At 35.2% G+C, this 20,567-nt stretch overlaps 1 protein-coding gene across 8 annotated transcripts in view; it reads left to right on the top strand.

Moving 5' to 3' along the window:
- KCNH7 (potassium voltage-gated channel subfamily H member 7) overlaps positions 1-20,567 on the top strand; it is a 460,792-nt gene that overhangs the window by 326,831 nt on the left and 113,394 nt on the right. For 5 of the 8 annotated variants that reach the window (XM_060302349.1, XM_060302355.1, XM_060302352.1 and 2 more), the window contains exons 4-7: positions 5,956-6,384; positions 10,972-10,992; positions 11,428-11,451; positions 18,906-19,120. In XM_060302349.1, the coding sequence (XP_060158332.1) occupies positions 5,956-6,384; positions 10,972-10,992; positions 11,428-11,451; positions 18,906-19,120 (689 nt within the window). The remainder of the gene's footprint in view (positions 1-5,955; positions 6,385-10,971; positions 10,993-11,427; positions 11,452-18,905; positions 19,121-20,567) is intronic. The other 3 variants (XM_060302351.1, XM_060302357.1, XM_060302353.1) reach the window with 2 other exon arrangements.

Here is a 20,567-nt window from a genome sequence, read left to right on the forward strand (position 1 = left end):
TCTTAATTTAGAAAAGTTGGTAAAACCATTTTCTAAAGTCCCATTCCCACAGGACATAAGGGTAGAAATGTAGTTGTGATCATTATAATTTTTTGTGAACTGTGATTAGTATAAATATACATGCAAAGAAACTCAAAACTGGAAGGAATATTAAGAGTCAACTAATCCTAGGGAATCCTAGGGGAGGTTAATGGAGGGGTTTTTGGTTGGAGGAGAAGGATTTTGTTATTCGACCTCTGAGATCATAAAAAGAAAATGTGTATGCATTTATCTGCATTATTTAGAGGAGAGAGTTAGGATTCTCATTAGATTCTCTTGTGGATATTTAAGGACCAAGAAAACACCAAGTTTGGGGTAAAACTGAAATTAAATCAAGGAAATTGCTGTTTTATTTTGATTTTACCTTGATTTCCTATTTGACCTTGGGCCAAGTATTTAACATTTATTCATATATAGATTGAAGTCATAATTACAGGCTTTCTAAAGAGAAAGACACTGGGAATATCTTTGTGCCTTCTTGGTTGAGATGTAAAAAGCTCTTAGTTAAATGTAACACAGCGTGTATGAAGATGCAGCTTCCAAATTTATTTTCAGCAGCTTCACAGAAGTGACATGTCCTGAGAAAGACATTGTAATGGTAGTTAATTATAAGTTCATTATAAGTTTCACTTCTCTCAAGTGAAAAATGGTGCATTTAAACAAAACTATGCTTTTATGTAAGTAGTTTATCAACACTTATAATTATTTTGGGGAATGTGTTAAAAAATGTGCAAAGCACCCCTGATTCTGTTGTTATTATTTCAGATTTATTGAACATTTTAGTAGCTAATAGGCTAAGTAGAATCTCTTTTAGTTATTCAAGTTAGAAAGCAAATATACTAAAATATGGAGACAACTTACAAGAGTGTTTTTTTTATGTTAAGAATCATAACAGGATTATACTCATCTAAGTTTTATACTTCATGCCTGAAAGTGCTAACGTTGAGCAAAATTCTCAATGTGTATTCTTTCCGGATGAACTGCGGTTCGACAACTAAATCTGTAATGCAATATAACATGGTCGTATTAACCTAGTGATGCAGAAAAGACCATCTGTACCACCTTGGATATGACTAAACTGTAGGAGCAAACTAAATGCCTTGTGCAGTCATTAATTTAAGAAAGGCAGTGAATTATTTTTAAAGGAGGAGGGTAATAACTGATGAAAAATGAATAAGAGTAGGCATTGACCTCAGTGAATTGTAATAAGCTTGCAGAATTATTTGTAAACTGCTTTATAACTCAATTCCTAGTGCATTAAAAACTAATCAAATGACTTTGATGCGGTTCACTGATTTTTAACTTGGCAATTTACTTGAGCATATAAAAGTTGTTAGTAGAATTATGTAAGAATGCTTGCAAAATAGATACTGTGATGCACCATTATTTAATTGTACATGCACACAGTGGTTACTCTCATCTACTAATTAATCCAGAGTTTAATGCTGAACGTACTTGGAGTTTGTGCACTGTGTCATGTCTTTTATCAGAACAATAAATTCTATTTCAATTATATTTACCACTGTTAACTACTAGCACACAAATGAAAGCTTAGAGTAAGAACTTAGCCTGCTTAATTCTAAAATTTTCTGTAATAGGTATTTTACATAAAATTCACTAGATGTTGAGGAGTTTGAAAACACTTTTGTGTATGCTCTAGAATCAGAATGGTAACAATTAATAACCTCGGAAAAAAGGTGAAAATTAACTGTGTTGTATCAAGTATATAGGGCATGGTATAAAGTTTACCATTTCCACCAGCTACTGGGTTCTACTCAATTAATCATTTTTGGTAAATATGAGTAAACACAATCCCAGGAGACTAAGATTCTCTGGTTAAGTTGGTCAGAGCAATTAAATATTAGTTTTTCCACAGTCAAAATTGAAGGATATTATCAGTTTAGAATCTGCTAGTGGAAATTCATTTACAGTGCTCAGACATTCTGTTAGAACTGGGATTTGGTGAGCAAAATAGGGGCTCTTCCTACAGTCCACTAGGGGAGAGAAATGTTAATCAGAAAGTCAACAAGTGTATAACTATGAGCTGTTATGAAAATTATGAAGGGAATGCTAATCTAGTTCAGAGGGAAGGAAAAGCTTCCCATGGGAAATGACTTTGGAGCTAAAACCTAAAGGATGTTCTTATAGAGTATGTATAACTGAATCACTCTGCTGTACACCTGAAACTAACACAACGTTATTAATCTACTATACTCCAATATAAAGTAAACATTTTTTAAAAAAGAAATGCAACAGATTTCCGTAAAACAAAACAAAACAAAAAAACCCTAAAGGATGTACTAAGTAGGAAGAGTAAAAATTATCAAACACAAGGAAGCCCTGAATCTGTAAGAAGCACAGGCCTCTGGAGGAATTAAAAAGTTCATATGGGGGCGTCCCTGGTGGCGCAGTGGTTGAGAGTCCGCCTGCCGATGCAGGGGATACGGGTTCGTGCCCCGGTCAGGGAAGATCCCACATGCCGTGGAGCGGCTGGGCCCGTGAGCCATGGCCGCTGAGCCTGCGCGTCTGGAGCCTGTGCTCCGCAATGGGAGAGGCCACAACAGTGAGAGGCCCGCGTACCGCAAAAAAAAAGTTCATATGGCTGGATTCTAGAGAGCCACGAGGAAAAATTAAGCTGCAGATAGTGGGGCTAGTGATATCTTCATGCCCAAAGCAGGAAGTTACTGGGAGTAATAAAAGGTTAAATAATAGCTAACGTGATCAGAAGTTAGTATTTTTTAAAGGACAGACAATATGATTCAAATGTGGAAAATGATTAGCATCTTATCGCAAGAAATCAGGTGAACTGTGATTTCTTATCTCCAGAAAGTGAGAGCAGTGGAGATAAGAGAAGTGAAAACACTAAAAAGATATTCAGGAGGTGAAATGAACACAATTAGTGGGTTAATTGGATTCAGGGGATGAAGGTGAGAGAGAAGAGTAACTACTAGAATAGCCAGCAAGTCTCAGGCTTATACAACTAGAGGGACTGTGATGCCATTCACTGAAAAAAAGGGCTGGGCTTTGAGGGGTAGATTATGATGTCGGATTTGCTACAGGATTTTGAGGTGTCTTTAAGACTTCTAAGAGAAGATGTTGATGAAGCCACCAAAATGTTCATTGCAGCTCTATTTATAATAGCCCGGAGATGGAAACAACCTAAGTGTCCATCATCGGATTAATGGATAAAGAAGATGTGGCACATATATACAATGGACTATTACTCAGCCATAAAAAGAAACGAAATTGAGCTATTTGTAATGAGGTGGATAGACCTAGAGTCTGTCATACAGAGTGAAGTAAGTCAGAAAGAAAAAGACAAATACCGTATGCTAACACATATATATGGAATTTAAGAAAAAAAAATATCATGAAGAACCTAGGGGTAAGACAGGAATAAAGACACAGACCTACTAGAGAATGGACTTGAGGATATGGGGAGGGGGGAGGGTAAGCTGTGACAAAGCGAGAGAGAGGCATGGACATATATACACTGGCAAACGTAAGGTAGATGGCTGGTGGGAGGCAGCCACATAGCACGGGGAGGTCAGCTCCGTGCTTTGTGACGGCCTGGAGGGGTGGGATGGGGAGGGTGGGAAGGAGGGAGGTGCAGGAAGGAGGAGATGTGGGAACATGTGTATATACGTGGCTGAGACATTTTGTTGTGGGGCAGGGGCTAACACGCCATTGTGGGGCAATTATACTCCAATGAAGATGTTAAAAAAATAAATAAACTCTTGTTGTCTTAAAAAAAAGAATAATGTTTGGCATTTAAAAAAATGCAGGTTTGGAGCTAAGAGAATAAGTCTAGGCTTGAGTTATAGATTTATGAGTCTTTGGGCTAAAGATGGAATTGAAAATATGTGTGTAGATAAGACCATCTGCTGGAAGAGTATACTCAAATATAATGCAGAAAATTTCATAAGTTTTGAGAGTGTTCTTCCATGTTTTAAAACAATCCTCAATGCATTGAGAAAAAGTTCATAGTAAATATATTAAAGATAATGGTGCCTATGACATTTAAAGAATATAAGGAGGTAGATAATATTGTAGCCCAGATACACCAGCTGACTGACTCGAAGGGCAACATGTGATTGTAAAGCCATGGGGCGATGTGGACCTAGGCTACTGTAGAACAGAAACAAAAATTAGAATTGGCATTTTCTTGTAGACAATACTTAGAAAAGCTTTGAATTATGCAGTAGTTTTTGAATGCTTTCTCTTATCTTTTCATTTCTTCTAGGGGTAGAAGTTTTACCTTTTTATTTTTTTTTAATTTATAAAAGAATGCATGCTCAATGAAACAAACAATAAAGATATATAAAGAGGAATGCATACATTATACTGAGCCAGTCGACATTAAAACTGTGGAATATGTTCTTCCACATCTTTCTGTACTGCCATGCAACTTATATGGGCAAATATAAGGTTTTATTATTTTTAATGAAATAATATCACTATAAGCACATTAAGCTGAAACTTGCCTTTTCACATAAAACTGTATTTGAATAACCTAATCAAAACATATTATTGTTTTTTAAAGAACATCATAAGATTCCAAAGTATAAAAATGCCACATTTATTCAACTATTCTCCTTCTAGTGGATATTAAGATTGTATCTAGGGCTTCCCTGGTGGCGCAGTGGTTGAGAGTCCACCTGCCGATGCAGGGGATACGAGTTCGTGCCCCGGTCCGGGAAGATCCCATATGCCGCGGAGCAACTAAGTCCGTGAGCCATGGCCGCTGAGCCTGCGCGTCTGGAGCCTGTGCTCCGCAACTGGGGAGGCCACAACAGTGAGAGGCCCGCATACCGCAAAAAAAAAAAGATTGTATCTAGTTTTTGTGCCTTTGTACAGTAATATCCTATAGATGAGATTGCTGAGTCAAGTGAAAAGTGTATTTTTCACTTTAATAGATATCGTAGGATGACTTTCCAAAGAATTTGTAACGATTTGCATTTCTACCAGCAAAGCGTCAGGATGCTCGTCAGCTTTCTTTGCCAGCACCAGATGTTATGTTTCTTTTCTTCATTTACTGCTAAATTGAAGAGTGGAAAATGATATTATCTTGTCTTAATTTGCATTTTTTACTACCAGTAAATTTATTAGCTAATATTTTCATTTTTAATATCTACCTTTTAATGTTTATATTTAGTTGCACTTCTAAGCATCAACCTGAGATATGTTTAACATTCCATGCCATATTCTTTGACACTGGAACAAAAAATAATCAGGAAAAAGAAATTCTTATGTGTACATCTCTCTCTGAAACCAAAAGCTTTTCAAGAATCCCAAACAAACAAAAAAAAAAGAATCCCAAACAGAATGAGGACATATGTAATTGACCCCACTTTTCCCATCCACACTTGACTAGCAATATTATCCAATACAAACCTTCTAGGTATGTCAGGCCAACGCCTTACCCCCCCCAATTCCCTTTCCTCCACTTCCAATGCAATTACATCCCCCTCTACCTCCACTCCAACATAATATAATACAATATAATATAATATAATCTTTCCTGTAGCTGGCCCTTTTATACAAAGTATCCATTCCTTTCTAAACTGTGCTCCAACCTTCAGTTTCCCTTTAAAAAACTGGATGGATAGTGATTTTTTTTTCAGTTTATTAAAAAAAAACCTTGCGTCATCCAAATAATGATTTTATTTAGCTGGAGTATATCTAACCATCAGAAACATGGTAAAATTATTTCACTATTTTCTTACAACTTATATGATCATTCACATTGGTCCCAGAGAAGTTTTCTACAATATACCTCATTCTGACTGTAAAATGACTTAAGTATTAATAATTTTTTACACAGTATTTAAATATGAGTCAACAAGGTTCATTTGTTTGTTTTAGGCGCTATATCCTTTGTCTTGTAACAGTGTTCTTTCCTGTTTGTATTTGTAGGGAAACTTTTTGGGTTCAAGTTCCCTGGTCTGAGAGTTCTCACTTACAGAAAGCAGTCTTTACCACAAGAAGATCCCGATGTGGTAGTGATCGATTCATCTAAGCACAGCGATGATTCCGTAGCCATGAAGCACTTTAAGTCTCCTACTAAAGAAAGCTGCAGCCCCTCGGAAGCAGATGATACAAAAGCCTTGATACAGCCCAGCAAATGTTCCCCCTTGGTGAATATATCCGGACCTCTTGACCATTCCTCTCCCAAAAGGCAATGGGACCGACTCTATCCCGACATGCTGCAGTCAAGCTCCCAGCTGACTCATTCCAGATCAAAGGAAAGCATTTGTAGTATACGGAGGGCTTCATCGGTTCAGGATATAGAAGGATTCAGTGTCCACCCCAAGAACATATTTAGAGACCGACATGCCAGTGAAGGTATGTTTGTATTTTTAAAATATGGAAACATATGTTACGGGGTAAAGAAAGGTATTTCTTATTGTGTTTAATTTTGACATTAATCTTTATACCTTTGGAGAAGAAATGTGAGTAGAGTCTATTAAAAATATGAGTTCTACATTCAGAGTTGTTACTGATTTCCTCTTTGAGCCCTAGTGAATAATTTGGTTTCTCCCGGCTTCTTCATCCTTTTCTGAGATAGAATGATGACTATTATCTGCTTACTTTATGGAGTGTTAATTAACTAATGCTTAACATAAGACCTGTTTAGGTGATGACACTATCATCTCAAGCATAATTAATTGTGCTACATTTAGTAAATAGTCAAGACCTGGGCAAAAAAGAGTAGTGTGCTGTCACAGGACTATTTTATCGACCAACTCTCTCTAAAGGAAGAGGTGTATGAAATGTGATATACTGAGTGATCAGAAATCTATACACTAATTGGGAGCAGGGAAAGGATAGGTAGGGGGAAGGGGCTCAACCAAAAACAACTTGACGTGCAAAGTCAAAATTCATTTATTTCTCTCTGCCTGCTTCAAGGTCACATTCATGTACTAGCCAGTAGTGAAAGTAGGGATGCTTAAAAGGCAATGCTAAAAGCAATCCATCATTAACATGATGATGGGTAACATTTGTTGGATATTTACATGCGTGAGGCAATGTAAGTGCTTGACACACATTGATTCTCTTATAATTCTCATAACAACAACCCTATGAGTTAGGATCTATTATTAAGCCCATTTTATAGATGAGGAAACTAAGGCTTAGATATGTTAAATAAAAAATTGGTCCAAGGTTATAGAATGTCAGAGCTGGCCCTCAAACCCAGGACTGGTCTCCAGAATCCACAATCTATCCATGCAAAGCTTTTCTTCCTTCGCTCCTGCTCTATGAAACTTTGCTGCAAGGGTCTGTTGAGTCATTGAATCTTCTCTGGGGAGGTCCAGATTCAGGGTACCCATTGCATGCATACATTAGTCTCACTTTTCTACAGATTTGGGTTCTTGAGAGGCCCACTGTCCTTTCTGTGGTATTTATTCCTTCGAGATCCCATCATCATCCGTGCTGCCACTAGTTTTCTTTTTAAAACATGTATCTGATCACGGGGCTCCTTAGTGTAGGGTACTAGACAATTTTCCAACTCTCCACAGTTAGTTTTCAAGCCTCATTTCTAGCCCCTGCAAGATTTCCTCCGCTACTATATACTCAATTCTAAACCTGCACAAAAATAATTGCCTTTCCCAAAAATATATCATGCATTTTTGTGCTTCATTTCTTTGTTCTGCTGGGAATACTCTTCCTCACTTTGTCCCTCCTCACACTACTACTCATAGCCATAAGGACCCGTTTCTCCTTTCCAAACCCGAAGAATTAAATGGTTTCACACCTGAGTGTGCAAGGCAGTGTTTACATATATTATAGCATTTCTTACATTCTACATTTATTCCACATTATATGTCTTGCGTTCCTATTAGATATACAAACAAATAATGATGTCGCTGAGAGCTTCTCTAGCACAGGAGTTCTGGCATAGTTGGCTCCATGGCCTTGGTCTCCAGCACAGATGCCTGTTTCATGGAAGGAACTCAATAAGCCTTGGTGTGACATTAAGAGGATCGTGCTCATGAATTATGTTCCAGAACTACACCATCAGGAAATAATGAGTTATCTGTTCCGTAGTACTCTGAAATTTAAACCAGTTTCAGGATTGAATCATGTGGGGATCTTTATTTAAAGGGTGCAGTGAAGTAGAGAAGGCAGAAGAGGTGAAAGAAAATGAGTTGGCAGGAAAAACATCAAAGAGAGACAAATCAATGTCAAAGAAACAAAAAGAGCAGTTTTCTGTGAGATAGATTTGATGTGGTACAAGAGCAATTAGCAAATCCACTTTAATCTCTAGTCCAAAGAAAGTCAAAGGGAAAAGGAAAATAAAATCAAGGACAATTTCCAAACTGGATCATTGTGTAAGGCTCTACAGCGTCTAGTCACAGCATGCTCACTCTCTCCTGACTAAATGAAATCTCTGAAATTTGATCTTTGAGCAATGGATCCTATGGCTGAACAACAGTAAATCCAATATGATAATTCAAATGACCAGCATATATATTTGTTTGTTAGTCCAATTTGTGTAGTCATCTTTAGGAAGCATACTGACTTTCCAGAGATTGGCCTTATTGCCTAGAACCTGAGTTACAGTGTAATAACGTTCAGAAACAATATTAAATGATACATATTCAGTGCATGGTACAGACTTTTAGCCTGTGTTTTGACAGTGGTGCTGAGTAGGTTAGATCAGATTTCATGATTTAACTTTATTATTTTCAATTTTATATGGTTTCCATTTAGCACACAGTTACTGATACAATTATGGAAGAGGATGTGTTAATATTTTGGGCTTCTCAGTACAGGTTCTATTCAGGGACACTCAGTGTTGAGATCATCCTCAATTTTCTTCTCCCACCCAAGCTATGTTATTTTCAAAAACCTGTATCACTTGCTTGCAGATGCTAATGTCAATGTCTGACTACCAACAGATAAATTCAGAGGGTATTTTGTACTTCAATTTTAGCTACAAAGTCATTGATTAGCATAGGCGAACCTGTAATTCCTAAAGCTTTATAAATTAATAGACTTTAGAAACTGAGCCACTGATAAGGCAAGATGGAAAACTTTTAAACCTGATTTTAATTTTATGAATTCATGTAGCTCTTTAATAGGTTAAATCCCACATGCACCAGATTTTGAATTCAGATTGTTGTCTCTTCACTCAAGAAGAAAAATTCCCTCCTCTATAGGCTATCTTTATGGAACTTTAAGTAATTTGCAAATATATCAGTGCATAATATTTTACATTATCTTTTCATTTAATCTATATTATCAAATACCTTAGAACCATAGTTCTCAAATCATTTGTGGTGAAGGACCAGAGTATTTTTTTCTTATCCATCACATACCAACATATTTGTAAATACAGTAAAATTGCACTACAAGAAAATGAAATTTTAAAAAATAGACATACAAAATATAAACCCCAATTGTTGTATTATTAAATTGAACAGACGTAAAATTACTCTGTCAAACTGCTACAAGACTCTTACTGCTTACTCTAATGTCAGCACTTACAGTGTAATTTCTGCACTTACAGTGTCAAGCACTCTTAGTGCTTACTCTAATTTCTGCACATACAGTGGCAATTTCTGCACTTACAGTGTCAACAAGCAGATCTCAGCTAGCACCAGCACACAGACCACATGCCCTGCCTCAGAATGTCAAAGCAGCATTAACTATATAATGTAACTTTGGGGCATTTGGTTTTTTGGAAACTGCAACTCTTTATATGTAATTTCCAGGTTGATGAATAGAATTATAATATTTAACTACTTGCTTGCAAGCAGTTATTACTTTACTAATGATTGTTGGCTTAGCTTCTGATGGAGATAATTAATTCTATGTAATCGAGGTCTCTTCCATTAACTCTATTTGTTTGTTATGGTCCCTCAAAGAGAGCAGAGCATTGACATGTAAGGTCACAACTTTATTTGTGCATCTCTATGTGAGGTAGTGTCTATGCTAGCAATTCAATATACTGCATTATTGAAATTGCTTCAGTTGTAAGATTTGAAACAATTATTATATATCCCAAGATTTTAAATATGAACAGCATTAGCATAAATGTCAACAAATGTGGAACAGATTTTTCAAATTTTGGATATATTTAAATGATTTTAACATGACTTCATTTACATTAAGCTTGTTTGTTTCAAAACTAGTAATGAATATTTTTTTAGTAGCATATATGCAACAAAGAGTCAGAATGCTAATCTCAGAATGAATCTGCAAACACTCCATTCTGAGATTTGACAACAAATCCATTATAATATAAACAAATTTCCTAAATTTTCTAGGTATTACACTGAGTGCATTGTGGACAACATAAATTTTTAAAGCTCACATTACCTTTAAATAGTCAAATCTTTCACTGATTTCTTATAATTACTTTTGCCTAAGAATGGCTCTTTGAGTACTATTTGGTATTTTCAAAATGTACATTGAAGAACACTTGTGGGAAGAACGGTTCATAAAATTGTGATTAATAATGCAAGTTGGTTTGTTAAAGTAAACCATTGTCTTAGAAGCATTTTTCTATTAACACACTAGGTTAAATATGAAAAACGTTACTTAACATGCAAAATGCTGTGTAGTTTTTCTTTGTAAGTGATGGCTGAAGTAACACGAAAATTGACTTCTGACAAGTTTGAAAGTTTTTGTCACAATTGCAGGCATGTGGGTATGGCTTTCTCCAAATCTGGCTCTTGGAATCCATTTAAATTAAGTGAGATAAATGTTTCACATATTTGAACACAGATGCTTATGATGGCAGATATTTTTAGCATATGCATCTTACTTGGTTGAATAGTACAAAATGTTAATTTCAAAGATAAATTTTCAATCATTACATCCTGTTTTCTCTGATTGTTGTTACAGAAGTTATTCAGTGCATATAACATAATTTTAGTCTTCTTTTTATATTTCTCTCTTTTTTTCCTTATGTGCTCAAAACAGACAATGGTCGCAATGTTAAAGGTAATGTATGAACTCAAATTTCATCATCTGATGCTTAGATTGCCCCTTTACTCGGCATGTTAACTTGCCTGCTGTATGCCGTGTTCAATGCAACATCATGCTGCCCTTAGTGAGCCCAGGTGCCTGGTGGAGACATCATGGCTTGATTTTGCTGGAGACATTGTTACTTTCTCAGCTGTGCCACCAATATGACTATGAACTCCTTTTTCCTGCAAGAAGTATAAGCCTAGGTTGACATTGAAGACTTCCTAAATATTTGAATAATTTGGAAAGAAGCAAATATTAAGCTAAATATATTCCGGTATAAAAGAGGCACATAAGCCTATTTCAGCCAAAAAGAAAAAAGCCTTTTTGAGTACAAGAATAAATAAAATAAGCAAAGTGCTACATGACAGCATCACTTCACTTGTTCCTCTTTTGTTTCCTTAAAACTAGTTTCACGTTCCTGGATGGCAGGGGGTATGGTTTTAAGCTTACTGTAGTAGTAAACTGTATATGCATGATAGTCATTTTCTATTTTTCTATATTACATTTCAGTCATTTTAATTGTGTCCTATATAAGTCTGAAATCACTAGCATGACCTACAGCTACTGTAGGGTAATGTTTAACTGGGCAATACCTCTGTATAAATCTGGATTTGACTAAAAATTGGAAATTCACTTCAGTTTTTCTACTCTATTATAGTAGATGCAAATAATCACAAAATATAACATATTATATTTTCATCCAGTTGAAAACTTTTGGAGCTTAGTCCTTTAACATAGGCTATGCATGCTGCTGTCGGTGTGCATATGATGACAATGACTCATTTGTGCATGTGTGTTGCATGGACACGTCTCCACCAGTAACCATCATTACTTAGAATTCACTGTTTTGGCCTCTTCTGTATGTCACTGCTGCTCCGATCACTGTGAAGTTTTGTATATTGATTTCTCAAGTGCTTCCCTAACTAACTCAGAGCTGGTGATGATTATGAATTAAGACCACTAGAAGCTAAAGATCTTTTCTGGTCAGCAGCGCAGGGTAATTTGAAAATAAGAGAAATCGTGGCAGCTTCTCCCCAGCCTAACTTTATTTTGTAAGCACTTCAAAAAGGGTCTATGTAGAGGACCTCCAATTGCAGGATGGAATTTCATACACATGATTATTCTATCCTTGGCCTGTCCACTCAGATTTCTAAAAGGGAGCAAATTAGTGTCAGCTGTGGGTAGTGATTTGCATTGATATAATTCAGAACATAACCTCAAGAAACAGAATACAGACAGCTCTTGACAACTGGTCTGTGTGAAATATGACTGGCTTTAGCATTTAACAATTAGCAATAAATTATTAGACATTAATTTTCCAGTGATCTTTAAATGCAGTGAGAAATAAATCTAATTTTTCTCAATAAATAGAAAATTGAGCTTGCTAATCTTTCAAACTAGTAGTTCACATAGTTGTCTTTCAAACTACATTAATTTCATTTTTTTCTTGCAAACTAATCCATTTAATCTCCAACCCTTTTTTCCTCAATCCTCCATTTTTTCTTTTTTTTTTTTGAATTTTATTTATTTTTAAACAGCAGGTTCTTATTAGTTATCTGTTTTATACATATTAGTGTATACATGTCAATCCCAATCTCCCAACTCATCCCACCACCACCACCCGCCCCCTGCCACTTTCCCCCCTTGGTGTCCATACGTTTGTTCTGTACATCTGTGTCTCTATTTCTGCCTTGCAAACCGGTTCATCTGTACCATTTTTCTAGATTCCACATATATGCGTTAATATACGATATTTGTTTTTCTCTTTCTGACTTACTTCACTCTGTTTGACAGTCTCTAGGTCCATCCACGTCTCTACAGATGACCCAGTTTTGTTCCTTTTTATGGCTGAGTAATATATTCCATTGTACATATATACTACATCTTCTCTATCCATTCGTCTGTCGATGGGCATAATCCTCCATTTTTTAATAGCAATAGTCCTTGAATAAAAATGAATCATAAAAGTCAGAATTTGGGATTAGGAAATTCTAACCCATTGCAGAAAGTTTTCATATATTAATATTTATAAAGTTAAACTCCTAAATTAGATAAAACATGTGCAATTTAATAAAAATTTAATGTAAATGCGCCCTCCAATGTCCTTATTATGTGTTCAGGCTCTGATTTTGAAAACTTTAAAAAATATGTAAGTGCCTGGCTCTTTGAGATTTTCACAGAGCAGTTAATATGCTAATTAGATATAGAACAATGAATTAGTGTGCTTTTTAAATTTTTGTGACCTTGTCACTAAACCACGTTTAAATAAAAATTTTAAAAATAAAAAACAGGGGCTTCCCTGGTGGTGCAGTGGTTGAGAGTCCACCTGCCGATGCAGGGGACACGGGTTCGTGCCCCAGTCTGGGAGGATCCCACATGCCGCGGAGCGGCTGGGCCCGTGGGCCATGGCCGCTGAGCCTGCGCGTCTTCTCACAAGAGAGAGGCCCGTGTAACACAATAATAATAATAATAAATTTCTACACTTCTTTGTATGCAAATACATAATTACAGTTTTTTCAGTATCTAACTCAACCAAAAATAATTTCTTTAACAAAATAAAATAAATGATTTAGAAATGCGCTTGGAAGGTCTTCAATATCATCCACTGCAGTTTATTCCCCTCAGGCAAGAGTATTGGCTAAATCTCTTGCACAGGTGGTAGAAGCATCTTTATCTCTAGAGGATCCCATTCTTTAACTTTCTTGGAAAATCTATTTTACTGCCTATTATACAAAGAGCTAACTCAAATCCTTCTTGCTGAAATGTAATTTTTTTCCCCTTCATCTATACTGAGTGGACAGAGATACTAGCCAGTTACTTCTATTCTTGATGTAACATCACAGTATAAAAACAGCAAATTGGTACTCAAGCTTTTCTGCTAAAATGGAATAATTTCCATTTTACCTCCTTTCTTAAGATCAATTTTGTTTTCCTTTAATAATTCCCTTAGCACTCTGACTCTTTAAAATAAGACTTCAGAGTTCCAAAATTGTAACCCATTATCAAAGAGTGAAAAAGTTAATTCAGATAAATTGCATATGCTATTTATATGTATGTGTGAGTGTGTGCATCACTTTTTAAACAATTTCTCTAACATGTGGGAGGCAAACTTAATCCTAGTGGTTTTTCTGTTTATTCTGCCTTCCAAGTCATCATAAAAATTAACCCCACTTACCCTTATTAGTAAGTAAGTCATTAAAATAATTTTACCCTTCTATTGCATCCACCTCTTCATTATCCCAAGTAACTCTGTATCCCACTGACAATGATATGTTCAGTTTCCAACTTGTCTGTGAATCTGGCATATGAGTCAGAAACAAAACTACCCCCAAGATTTCTCTAGCTACAAAACCTAACAGACACACAAAGGAAATCAACAGATCTGATACAACTTGTATCTCATATGCTGCATTGGCCATACCAAGTATTTGTGATCTTATAAGAATTTGCAAATTGATTTTCAGTCATGACAGTTTTCTTCTATAAAGTATATGTTATGCACTGAAACAAACAATATGGATATTGAGTATAAATAATTTGGTGACTAATTCTTATATATTTTTTAATGATAAACTGGTTACCTTATGCTTATTGACAGTGATCTTTTATAAAATCCAATTAATGAACACTGCATTCGCATTTTCTTTGATGTTAAGCCACGTCGGCAATTTAGGTTTTATTAAACTTTAGCCAGATAAACTCATGCTGTAAGGTATATTGTATAAAGACCTGATGATTTGAAAACAACCTTAATCTTTTTGGTTTCTTTCTCACCTGTCCCATTTGGCTCTCAAGAGCAATAATCTTTATTTATTTATGTATTTTTTAACATTATTATTTTTAAAAATTTATCAGATGTCCTTAGCTATATTTCCAGCACCATCTTAAGGAGGATATATTCTCCTTTAGCATCTTGTAACTCATGATAAATTGAAATAACCTTATCATAAAAATTTTAAATACGTTTAATCTAAAATTCTTCCTAGATGTTGCTTTAGCCTCTAGCTTAATCTTTAAATGCAGTGTATTTCTTTGTAGCTAGAACCTGGCTTATTTTATATTTACTCAGACACTTGTAATATATTAGAGCTTTATCCAGCTGTTGGTTTAGTCTGCTTGGTCACCTGTTTTCCATCTCCTACTAGTATATTAGAAAATTTAATCTGGTCATCCATTCTGCAAATGTTTCTCTGAAGAATATCAAGTCCTCCTAAATACTTTTGAGCTTTACATTCTTTTCTATTGAATCTACTATTTCCCTGTATTTCTGCCCATTTATTTTCTTTAAATTCATTTACTTTGTTTTTCAGGTTATCTTCCTTTCTTTCTTTAGAATTTTAAATGCCATCTGTTTATGATCACACTCAGGGAGGCTGCCTTTCACCTTTAAGTCCTCAACCAAGGCCTTTCTGAATATAGACCTAGGAGATAGGAAACCCTGCATTCTAATTTCTGGTCCTTGATTCTTATTCCATTTTGGCCTCCTATTGTGTCTGCTTGGGCTTACAACTGGTAAAATGAGGATATTACTAATACGTTTCTTAATTAAAGTGTAGGAAATTATTTTGATTAGAGTTTAGACAGATTTCAGAGAAACCTAAGCTGACACTGATTATCTTGCAGACACTAACAGACCCCAGCATGTAAACATCTGCTTCAAAATCAGTGGAAAATAGCATGATGATTTTTATTATACAAGATGAAATAGATTTTGAATGCCTTATCTAAGCATGCATGAATTATTTTAAGCAGTATTTTAAGTTCTGCTGAATTCTTTAAATGCCTAGATTTAACATTAAAAAAAAACAGAATAGAGTAACAGTTTAGAAAGGTTTTCCACTAGTAAGTAAGAGAAGCTAAAACACAGATTGCAATAAAGTAATATTCTGAGGCCAAATCTTAGTGTGATGTGTATTGGCCACTGGTTTCTCAGCCCTATCAGACTAATGTCCCCTCGTTTCAACTTTTTGTTATACTCATTTTACTATCCTGAAATGACGTTCAGAGATGATTTAACCTATTTCTAAAAGTTCAACATTATTCCTTAACTTTAATTTAAAGGAGGAGTTAAAAGGAAAGTAGTTTATAATAAAATATTTCTCTCAATATGTTAATGTTCAAATATAACTATACTAGAAGACATAATGTGGTTATCAGAAATAAGAAAAAAATTTGGTTTTAAGAACATTAAAGACATATAAAACAATCCACATAAGTACTGGCTAAAATGATAGAGCAGGAGTACTGAGGGATAACCAAGTAAAAACCACTATTGGAATAAATAATGACAGATCGGACTTATTTATATATAAATTTTTAAAATAGTAAATAATCAAAATTAAATTAGGAATAAAGCCAGAATCAACTGGGGAGAAAGTGAGAAAGTATGATATCCACAAAAATGAACTGGCCCTTGGTTTTAAGTTTAATGTCAAAATGATTCCCTATGGGATAACATGCAATGCAATAGTAATGCATTGCACAGGAGAAAGAAATCCCACTAAACATCAGGATGTATATTTATCCTCCAATACTTAAAAAAGACCTTGCAGACCATACGCCTTCAGAAGCAATGTGAACTAGAAGATGGATTAGAAGAAGAAATGGCAGTCAAGACATTATAGAGAACACAGACATAAAGAACAAACTAGTGGTTACCAGTGGGCAAAAGGAAAGGGGGAAGGGGCACGATAGGGGTATGGGATTAAGCGATACAAACTACTTTGTATAAAATAAATAAGCAACAAGGATATATTGTGCAGCAAAGGGAAATAGAGCCATTATTTTGTAGTATGGAGTATAATTTATAAAAATATTGAATCACTATGTTGCATACCTGAAACTAATCTAGTATTGTAAACTGACTATACGTCAATAAAAAAGACATTATGGAGACATTGTGGCAGATCTCTAGGGAGTTCTTAAATCATTCCAGGTGTTTATTTTTTACCTAAAAATTAACATAGGCTTCTTTTTGTTGTATCATACATCATTTTACATATATAGGAGATCAATAATATAAAATATTTTAGCAGAAATTTTATTAATGATTTGAGGTGTGATTCCTATAATTGTCTGCAAATTTAATAATATTTTGTTCCAACATTGTTTTAAAAAGATTCAAATATCTTCATTTATATGTTTGCATGTGACAGCTACAAACACAGACTGTAACCTGAAGTCTGAAATTTTGTACTGGCAACTCAAATAACACAAGTAGTGTATCTCCAAGTGATTTGGTTTTCCAAAATGGTGAACAACTTTTGGTAAAGTTATGAACAAAAAAAAGTAAAAATCTTCATTCTATGTGGCAGTTGTAGCTCTGAAAGTTTCAGTGTATATTAAAATATGTGAAACAAGTTCAAGGCTCAGATCATTATAAATAGGCTTTTCACCTACATGAATGCCCGTTGGGACATCTGGGTCAATTTTTCATGGTGAGAGAATAGACACCTCCCATCACTGTAACAAACAAAAATTCCCCCACAGATGCCTCTAGGGTGAAGTACTGTTACAGTGTGAAAAGTATGCTTAAGGGTTTGAAATACAATTTAAGTATATACCTGAGCTCAGTGTTATATAATTTCATGTCAATATCCCTGTGTGCAGTAAAGTCACCTAAGCAGTGAAAATATGACATTAGAGTTGGGAAAAAGACAATATCTAAGAAATCTGAAGTCCTAGAATATTTTACAAATTTAAATATTAAGATATAGGCTGGGAATGTAGCCATAGAATGATACAAGAAAGGAGAAACTCTTTGGAGCATTTCTTGACTCTCTATAAGCAACAGACAATAGGTTCATCTCAAAAGAATATGTAGCTGGTCAGTGTACTTATCCTCAACTAAGGGGCCCAGGGTCTTGGCACAGTGCCAGATTGTCTTCGTAAGAAAGGAATGTGAGAAGTGACTAGCGTTGGTCAAAGAGTCCAAATTTCCAGGAATAAGATCTGGGTATCTAATGTATAGCATGGTTAAAAAAAAAAAAAAGATGTAACCAGGTGCTGCCAACCCCAGACAAGTCTTATTTACCCAACTATGGTCACTTCAATTTTAAGTTATGTTTGCCAAAGCATTCTTCTGCTATGTTTTTTTTCCCCCTCAAAAAGTGGTCAGCCTTAAATCTAAATAAAAGGGAGAAAAAGAAAAGAAAGGAAAGATTTAAAACTCTCCCATAGGAGCCAAATTTTTCAATATAGTCCACATAACACACACACACACACACACACACACACACACACACACACACACACACACACACACACACACACACACACACACCCATACACATAAATGACATTTGTCCTTCTCATTGTTACCTGAAATTCCTGTCTGGACTTAACTCTCAGAATCTCTGGGAAGCATCTCATACATGTAATAGAAGCATATGAAGAACACAACTGGCTTGTCACTTGTTATGGCACAGAGAAGGGAGTAATACGAATTGGAGCAGGCTAGACAGCCATTCAGAAGTTTCATGGCCAACATGATTTTAACCTTCCTTGAATAATTCCTAAATTATAAAAGTCCTTCCGTGAATAATTCTTAAATTATAAAAAAAGAAATTCTTGAGAAACTTTGAAAGTAGAATTTAGCCAATAATAGGGAGTAGAGTTCGTTCTTTTATGCCAGCCTTTAATGAAAGAAGCCAGTTAACAGCTAAAGCTGTCATCTGCTCTCTGGGTGCACACCTAGGGCACCATCTTATCCTTGGATACTCACATGCCTCTCCGTATGTCAGATGGTGAACAGGTATCAGCCAGCTGCATTTAGTCACATCTGAATCAGGGTCACAATGGTCATGGATTACTAACAGGTCATTCAAGACCATCTCTTTCTTAATTTTTCCTGATATTGCTTTTACAAATACTTTCCAATTTTTTAGGGCCTTTTAATCATATCAAGTCAAGCCTCCTGGGATCCACGTCGGATTCAAACCTCAACAAATACAGCACCATTAACAAGATTCCACAGCTCACTCTGAATTTTTCAGATGTCAAAACTGAAAAAAAGAACACATCCCCTCCTTCTTCAGATAAAACCATTATTGCACCCAAAGTTAAAGATCGAACACACAATGTGACAGAGAAAGTTACCCAGGTAGGACACGATTTTACTATCAATTTTAACTGTTTTTAAAGTTATTTTCTGCACCATAAAACTCATTCCTTTTCCTATGAATGAATATTAAGAGAGGTAAGCCATTTATTTGCACTCCAATTTCTCAGAAGTTGGGTGACCCTCTAATGTAATAGATAAATAAAACTACAGACTATGATTTTATCTATTGCAAGACTAAGCAAAAATGGGCTGGCTTGGTTTTCTTGTTCCTTTTGTTGCAGATGTGGTTAACCAGCTATTCATCATGTTTGGGCATTTATTGTTTTGCTGCCAACTCTTGCATTATTAAAGCATGTGTTTTTTTTTAATATAATGGATGTGTCTATCGAAGGTTTAGGCAACTAATTGGGATTTACTCTTAACTGTGGCCCTCTTTTTGCACTTACACTACTAAGTAGAGTCAGGTATAAGTCAGTGGAATTGGGGAAAAGAACTGTCTGAGTTGATGAAAAGTCAGAGTGAAACAATATATTTCACAGGAACAATATTTTATTGTTTTTTAAAAAAAATATTGCAAGTTGAACTAAGGTAAAAAGGTACTGTCTAGCAAGAGTCCTGTTTTAAAGAATAAAGAAAAATGATTTGTATTTATTATATCAAAATACCAACCTAAGCAGTACCCAGCTTTTGCTTACAATGCACTTACATTGTTGGGAATTCATGAGTCTAAAATTTGTGCCAAGTAAACAGTTTTTGTTTTTTTACAAACAATTTAACCTAGTATATTTACTTAGCAAATCTTTTTATAAACAGTCACAATATAAAGATAAACTTGACCCCAATCTCTATCCCAAGCATTTAAGATTTTACATTAATATAGTTTTTTGTAATTGTAATCACTACAAACAACACTATAGTAGTTTGTAAATAATGTCTTAAATGTGAGCTAAAATAGCTATGTAAAGACCATGAGTCAGTTGTAAATAGACCTGAGTAGTCTCTATTTATTTGAGATGAGACATTATACATGCCATACTCAAATATATATTTTGATATTTATGTAGTAATTAGGCTTTCTACCCTTGGCATTTTGTTTTTCTCAACTTATACTTAGTAAACTGGGCCCAACAGTGAATACTGACACCGTTTTGATAGCTTTGAATTTTACTTGCAATTAACTCAAAAAATATATTATTTGTAGACCATAATCATCATATGGATATATAGAAAGAGATTTTAGAAATTGAACAGTAGGCTGGTTGCAGATATTAGGGTCAGGGTCCTGCCAGTAGCGTAAGTGAGTAAAGTAGTCATGGTAGCACAGCAGGCATGGTAGGGGCTACAGGGACTTACAGAGCCCAGAGTCCCTCCTGAGCAGATGGCTGCCACTCATCTCCAGCTAACTGTGGTCATGCAAGAATGCATGACCAATGTTTTCAAATCTTCCAATTTTAAAAAGAATCTAGAAATCCAGAATTTAAGATAA

This window comes from Globicephala melas, chromosome 7 (genome assembly GCF_963455315.2).
Source record: "Globicephala melas chromosome 7, mGloMel1.2, whole genome shotgun sequence".
Classification (NCBI taxonomy): domain Eukaryota; kingdom Metazoa; phylum Chordata; class Mammalia; order Artiodactyla; family Delphinidae; genus Globicephala; species Globicephala melas.